Genomic DNA, 7,915 nt, shown 5'->3' with positions numbered 1-7,915 from the left:
AACTCTAGTGCTAGGTGATCCTCTGGTGGCCTCCTTGGGGACCAGGCACACTTGTGATGGACCTACATACATGCAAGCAAAACCCTCATACCCATGTAAAATAAACAAGATCTGGGAGCTAGAGAGATGGCTCGATGGTTAAGAGCACTGACTGCTCTTCCAGAGGTCCTGAGTTCAATTCCCAGCAACTACATGGTGGCTCCCAACCATCTGTAATGGGATCTGATGCCCTCTTCCTGTGTGTCTGGGGATAGCTACAGTATACTTATATATAATAAATAAATAAATCTTTTAAAAAATATAAAATAAATAAATAAGATCTTAAAAAAAAAGCCAAAAGAACTTACTAATTAGATGATGTCTTCCCATGTGGATCTAGAACATAACATGTCAAAACAACCCTTTTCGGTTTTGTCACCTATCTTCCTTGCTGTCACAAGTCTGGCAACACCCACAGCTGGGCATGTGGATCGTCATATACATCTGCCCTTCCCTTTCCACCTCCCAAATGAAATCCATTGTACATCCTGCTCACTCTAGCATCTATTCACGTCTCGAATCCTTCACTCTTCTCCGCTGTGACCTTCAACCCACCACCTCTAGCCTAGATAATGGCAGGAGACTCCCGAAAGGATAACTAAGCATTTATTCCAGCCTGGGGCAATCAAGTCTGATGTAATTATTGTCTGGGTGGTTTACTGCCTCTGTCTTCTAACCTAGGCTTCTAGCCCCAGTATAAACTAGAATGTTTTTTAGCCTCTCGAGACTTACTGCTGAATGAGCTCACCCCTTCTCTAGTTCTTTTTTTTTAATTTTTTTTAAAGATTTATTTATTTTATGTGATTACACTGTCGATGTCTTCAGACACACCAGAAGAGGGCATCGGATCTTCATGACAGATGGTTGTGAGCCACCATGTGGTTGCTGGGAATTGAACTCAGGACCTCTGGAAGAGCAGTCAGTGCTCTTAACCACTGAGCCATCTCTCCAGCCCCCTTCTCTAGTTCTTGATGATGTCTGAGTTTAGCTTGTTCTCTCTCTGCAACCCGTCTCTGTACAACTGTCCCAGAAAACCCGCATTCTCTGTACTGCCCCTTAAGTAGCTTCCCCTTTCCTCTCTCTTCTGTGAGTTGGGCGAACCTATTCTGTCAAACCTGATTCTTTTGATAACTTTGACCACTTTGTCTGCCACTCAATTGGACATTACTTTCATTGGTTGCTTCCTTCTACAAACTAAGTTTGCAGCCATTTTGTTCGGGATTAAAACTGTGCACCAAGGGCTGGGGATTTAGCTCAGTGGTAGAGCGCTACCTAGGAAGCGCAAGGCCCTGGGTTCGGTCCCCAGCTCCGGGAAAAAAAAGAACCAAAAAAAAAACAAAAAAAAAACAAAAAAACAAAACTGCACCACCAAGGCTGGAGAGATGGCTCAGCGGTTAAGAGCGCTGACTGCTGGGGTTGGGTATTTAGCTCAGTGGTAGAGCGCTTGCCTAGCAAGCTCAAGGCCCTGGGTTCAGTCCCCAGCTCCGAAAAAAAGAACCAAAAAAAAAAAAGAGCGCTGACTGCTCTTCCAGAGGTCCTGAGTTCAATTCCCAGCAACCACATCGTGGCTCACAACCATCTGTAATGGGATCTGATGCCCTCTTCTGGTGTGTCTGAAGACAGCTACAATGTACTCACATATAATAAATAAATAAATCTTAAAAAACAAAACAAAACTGTGCACCAGAGGTGTATGTGCATTCTAGCCAGAGGGATTAAAGCTGTGTGCCAAGGCTGAGCCGCACCACAAACAGCTTTTTTCAGTGATTAACACAATCTCAGGGTTCACAGTGTGATCAGATATTCTGCAAGAACAGCGTCTCACGGAAACCAAAGCAGCCTCAACATCACTGTGTGGAGGGAAAAAAAAATCACCTTGAATTTCAAATTCTCTTACCTCCGTCTCCTGGGTGCTAGGATTATAGGTGGGGCACCATTGTGCCCAGTTTACACAGTGCTGTAGACTGGCACTTAGGGCATCCCGAAGGCTGTACAAGTTTCTAAAACTTGGCCTCGCATGTAGCCCCCACTGGCCTGAAACTCGCTATGTAAACAAGAACAGCCTCAAACCTGTATCAAATCCGCCTCTGTGTCTGATAAATCTTAACAAAGAAATAAAATCGGGCTTAATTTGTATGTATGAATGTTCCACCTGTATGCATGTATGTGCACCACTTGTATGTCCCTTGAATCCTCTGGAACTGGGGTTCCAGATGTTTCACACCATGAATGTGCTAAGGACTGAACCTAGGAATCCGAATCACCTCTTCCTCCTGAGTCACTGGTACGGCCCCTCAGATCACTCTTTCAAAAAGATGAACTCAGTCATGAGGCTCCTTGCTTAAAACCTACAGTAACTTCTTTCCTATTGTATGTTCCACTCTGAGGAAAACCCATATGGAACCAGACAGTGGTGGTGCAGGTCTTTAAACCCAGCACTCAGGAGGCAGAGGCAGGTGGATCTCTGAGTCTGAGGCCAGCTTGGTCTACAGAGTGAGTTCTAGGACAACCAGAACCACACAGAGAAACCCCATCTCAAATAACAAACAACAAACAACAACATTGGTCCATACAGGGTCCCCTGCTGGTTCTGTACGCATCCTTTTCCCCCCCTCTTTTCCACAGGATGGATAGGTCTTTTCTCTCTTATAAAGCCCTATCCCATCCCAGGGTCTTCCCTTTTCTCTCTGCCTAGAATGCTCTAGGCTAAATCACGAGGCTAAATCCTTCTTGACTTTGAGATCTTGGCCCCTCAGAAAATTTTCTGTTTCATCATTCTACCGTCTCTGTCTATCCCCCATCCTAGGTCTGTCCTCTTTCCTTGAAGGACTTTTTTTTCTTTCTTCCTTTTTTGGTCCTGTGCAGCCCTGGGTGTCCAGGAATTTGCTCGGTAGACCAGGCTGGTCTCCAACACAAAGATCTGTTTGGTTTTGGCCCCAGGGACAAGAGACTGAGATGCAAATTTTATAGATCAAAGCACACCTGGCCTCCAGGTTCTCCCAGCATCCCTCAGTCCCTGCCTGGCATACCCTGCCCCCAATCCTGAACTTTCCAGCCCAGGGGCTAGGCTGCTCTTCTTCTGAGGCTCCGCCCTATATAATCCAAACATTTTGTTCTCCTCTTGTTCTCTCTCTCTCACTCTCTCCCTCCCTCCATCCCTCCCTCCCCCCTTCTTCTTCTTTCCCTTCGAGCCCTTTTTCCTTTCTCTTCGGCCTTCCCCCAGTATCCCCCTGTGTCCTCACATTGACTCCCCTGGGCTCAATCCTTGGGGCCAGTGAACTTGCCAGAGAGCCCAATAAACCTATATTTAATATCATCTAATCTGGCTTGATTGGCACGAACAGAGAAATAATCAAGATTCAACTGGGATGAGATTAAAGGGTTAGGATTAAAAGCTTGTGCCACCTCTGTGGATTTTTGTTTGTTCGTTTTTAAAGATTTATTTATTTAATGTATATGAGTACACTGTCACTGTCTTCAGACACACCAGAAGAGGGCATTGGAAACATTACAGGTGGTTGTGAGTCACCGTGTGGTTGTTGGGAATTGAACTCAGGCCTCTGGAAGAGCAGCCGATGAGCTTAACCATTGAGCCATCTTTCCAGCCCTGTTTGTCTTTAACGACAGCGTCACATGGAGCTTAAGCTAGACTCAAACTTAATATGTATTCAAGGATAGTTTTGAACTTCTGATACTCCTGCCTCCAATTCCCATGTACTGAGATTACAGATGTTACAACTATGCTCAATTTACAGTTTGTCTTTTAATTTATCATAGCCCCTTTTAGCTAATTTGTCAAACAAAGTTAGAGATCATGTCTGTTTTATTGACCGTGTGCCTAAGCCATAATCCTCACATAGTAAATACTTAACACGTATTCAAGGAGGGTCTGGAGAGATGGCTCAGTGGTTAAGAGTACATACTGTTTATGCAAAGGATCCTAATTGGGGTTTCCAGCAGCCATGTCAGGCAATTTACAACTACTTACAACTCCAGCCCCACACTCCATCTAGCCTCGATAGGCACTGCATTCATTTGTAAACACACATGCACTCGAGAACACACACACACACATGTAAAAATAACTCTTTAAAAAAGGTTTATGGTACGTATGATCATCGATATTTTCTTTTCCATTCCTTTCTCTCACTTCCTTTTTTTCTTTCTCCAGTGTTGGAGATCAAGTCAAACCCAAAGTCTTACACACACTAGATAGATCAAGTGAGGGAGAGACAGGACATTGCCAGGGGATACTATGAAAGGCATAGCCTAGGGGTTGGGGATTTAGCTCAGTGGTTGAGCGCTTGCCTAGGAAGCGAAAGGCCCTGGGTTCGGTCCCCAGCTCCGGAAAAAAGAACCAAAAAAAAAAAAAAAAAAAAAACCTCTAAAAAGGGGCTGGGGATTTAGCTCAGTGGCAGAGCGCTTGCCTAGGAAGCGCAAGGCCCTGGGTTCGGACCCCAGCTCCGAAAAAAAAAAAAAAAAAAAACCAGAAAGGCATAGCCTGAAGAAAACGGTGGGCAATTATAAAATGGTAAAATTGTGACGATATGAAGCTAGAATTAGAGGCAATAGGAACACAGAGGCGCTGTGGTACTTTTGAGATGGGTCAACTGTGTGTGTGTATAGAGATCATGTGTACATGACCCAAAATCTTTATTACATTTTATTTTAGGTGTATCTGTAAGTGCACGGGAGTACAGGTGCCTGCAGAGTTCAAAGGCATTGCGAATGGGAGTACCCCTGCAGCTGGAGCTATAGGCAGTTTGAGCCTCCAGATGTGGGTGCTGGGAACAAAACTCTGCAAAAGCGACATCCAGAGCCAGCTCTTCAGCCTATAGAGGACACTCATTTAATATCCGCCTGCTCTGAGGATAGACTGTCCTCCATGGCTGCCCAGCGGGTTCAAATTCAGGGTGGTTTGGCAGTTCGAACCCGATGTTGCCCCACTGTCACCCCAATCCCGCCCTCCTTCGGCTAGCGGGAAGCTCCATGGCAACCCAAAACATCACAACTTCGTCGAGTATCGCGAGAAACACTCATGAGCCCGCGGCCCAGGAGAGGCGGAGCGAGGGCGGGGCCGCAGCGGGCAGGTGGGCGGAGCCCGAGGGCTTCCGCTATCCTACTCGGAAGACGCTCTTTTCAGGCGGCGCCCCCGCGTGACTGCGCTTTACATAATCGCGGCCCCGAGCGTCATAGTGGCGTAGTCCAATCCAGACCGAATCAGAGCCGTCGGGAACTCCACGTTCCGCCTCCTCCCGCGTGATCGACGTCCACGCGAACCAGCGAACGGCCTCTGAGCACCGGAGAGCCCGCCCCCGAGCCTGCGGCCCGCCTTCGCCCGCCCGCCCTCCGCAGCCCGCGGGCCGGCCGCCGCCGCCAGGTTGTGCCTGAGACTGTCAGATAAAGCGGCGGGCCGGCGGGAGGGGAGGCGGTGAGCACGGCCCGGGCCGGACATGGCGGCGCTCTACGCCTGCACCAAGTGCCACCAGCGCTTCCCCTTCGAGGCGCTGTCTCAGGGGCAGCAGCTGTGCAAGGTGCGCGGGCTGGGGCGGCGGCCGGGAGCTGGGGATGCTCCGGGCGCGGCTCGGAACTCTGGGTCCTGCGAGGACGACTGCCGGGGTCCCCTCGGGCAGGGTGTGGCCGGCTCATTAGGCGGAGGAGCTGTGCCGGGCCTGCTGAGGACTGCAGGGCACGTGGGGGAGCCCCGGACCGAGTCCAGGCCCTGGCAGCCGGCGTGTCCTGGTGCTTAGCAACGGCGGGGGTTTCTTCTCCGACCCGGTGAGGTCGCGGGAGGGGACGGCGAGTCTCCTGTTTGTCCCCGACTGGCGCCCGGGAAGATCCCCTTGGACCATCTTCTCTCCTGCCGTGGTCGCCTTGGGTGTAGAATGAGGGCCCAGATATTCCCCTGTCCTGGCTGAGATTGAACCCTGGAGTCAGGTGCTACCTGTGAGGAGTGTCTCGAACTCGGACACTTGATGGGCACTTTTCCGCCAATCTCAAAGTTAGAGGTGGCAAGGCTGTATTAGGGAAAATGAAAAAAGCACCCCAACATAGACTTGGAACACACGAATAGGATGACTTTAGCATCTAGTTGGTAGCCTTCTGCCTCTCCCTAAGCATTTTTTAACCCCTGAAATGCCAACGTTTTTCTTTATTCCTTCGTCCTACCCTGTCTACGAGTGAATAGAGAGCAACAGTTAAGTCGCCAAGCTCGTGCGAAGTTGCCGTTGACAAATCCTCAGATGTTTCAGATTCAGAGTGTGTGTGTCCGTTGTGTGTAGCTCACCAAAAACAAAAAGAAAAAACCACAAAACAGATGCCTATATCTTTGCTTCAGCCACTGGGTTTAGTGAATCTGAAAGAGTTCGAGGCCCATCTTTGGACATAAAACTATGATCTAAAATTTTTTTGTTGTTTGTTTTCGAGGCAGGGTCTCATAACTTGTAGCTCTGAATGTCCTAGAACTCTTAAGAGATCTGACTGCAGGGTTGGGGATTTAGCTCAGTGGTAGAGCGCTTGCCTAGCAAGCGCAAGGCCCTGGGTTCGGTCCCCAGCTCTGAAAAAAAGAACCAAAAAAAAAAAAAAAAAAAAAAAAAAAGAGATCTGACTGCCTCTGTCTCCCAAATGCAGGAATTAAAGTTGTGTATGACTGCTCGGCCTAAGACTGGATGATTTTTTTTTTTTAAAGGAAGTTCTATAAACAAAACGGCTTTAATCTTCTGCCTTCGTTTCACAAGTAATCCTTCTTGGTATCCCGCAATGGCAAGACGAATCAGCACTGGGCTCTAGAGCTGGATTCCAGAGGTCTAACCACCAAATCTAGAGCTTACTCATGATATATTTGTTTTAAATTTATAATTAGTTCATACAGATTCCTATTCCCACATCAACAGCAGGGAGGGGATACAGGTATTACAAAGGAGGGACTAAGGTCTAGAGAGTTAAATGACTCGCTCAGGCCTCTTGCTAGCAACGGTTCTTAACCCAGGTCTGTGCTCCTTACTGTTTCAAACCATCTCTCATTTCAGGAATGCCGGATCGCTCACCCTGTTGTGAAGTGTATCTACTGCAGGACTGAGTACCAGCAGGAAAGGTAGAGTTCCGCTTGACCGGCAAAGACTTTTTTTTTTTCTTGCTGTTTTGTTTATCGTTGTCTTTTGTTTTTGAGATGGTAGTCCAGGCTAGCTTTCAGTTTGAGACCCTCTTTAACCTCCTTAGGGCTGGGATTCAAAGTGTGAGCTATCACATCTGCCTTGAGAAGTGTAAACAGCTCTGGGTGTGGTGGGTCACTTCTTTAATACCAGCAGTCCTGGCGGCTAGAGGGATGGCTAAGTGCTTAAGTGAACTGCTCCTCCAGAGGACCAGAGTTCCATCGAGGTACTCTTTTTTTTTTTTTTTTTTTTTTTTTTTTGGAGCTGGGGACCAAACCCAAGGCCTTGTGCTTGCTAGGCAAGCGCTCTACCACTGAGCTAAATCCCCAACCCCCCATCGAGGTACTCTTCTCAGATTTCTTGTAACTTCAGTTCCAGGGGATTCCCACTCCTCTGGTCTCCATGGACACCTACAGGGCACACATTTTTAAAAATAGTAACATTAAAAAGAAAATATGCCAGGCATGGTGACACAGGTCTATAATCCTGGTACTAAGGAGGCAGAGGCGGGAAGATTCTTGAGTTCTTGTCAACACAGCCAGCTTCAGGACAGCCAGGGCTATAATAAAGAGACCTTGTCTCTCTTACAAAGTTTTACACAAAAATATCAGTGCTCATTTAATTGTAGACTGGGGAGGCAATGTAGTTTCAGAGTGGAAGTTCAAGGCCCACTAGGTTCACATTATACAGTGAAATCATGTCTTATTAAAAACAAAAATGGGGGT

General features: G+C 47.6%; 1 protein-coding gene across 2 annotated transcripts in view; it reads left to right on the top strand.

Annotated features, from left to right (window-relative positions):
* Window positions 1-5,384: 5,384 nt before the first annotated feature.
* Window positions 5,385-7,915, top strand: part of Fam76a (family with sequence similarity 76, member A) — a 28,067-nt gene continuing 25,536 nt past the window's right edge. Inside the window, exons 1-2 of one of the 2 annotated variants that reach the window (XM_039110401.2) lie at window positions 5,385-5,573; window positions 7,068-7,132. In XM_039110401.2, coding sequence (XP_038966329.1) covers window positions 5,493-5,573; window positions 7,068-7,132 — 146 coding nt within the window. In that variant the 5' untranslated portion in view covers window positions 5,385-5,492. The remainder of the gene's footprint in view (window positions 5,574-7,067; window positions 7,133-7,915) is intronic. The other variant, NM_001108686.1, reaches the window with a different exon arrangement.

Source organism: Rattus norvegicus, chromosome 5 (assembly GCF_036323735.1).
Source record: "Rattus norvegicus strain BN/NHsdMcwi chromosome 5, GRCr8, whole genome shotgun sequence".
Classification (NCBI taxonomy): Eukaryota; Metazoa; Chordata; class Mammalia; order Rodentia; family Muridae; genus Rattus; species Rattus norvegicus.
This window is presented reverse-complemented; position numbering and strand designations above follow the sequence as displayed.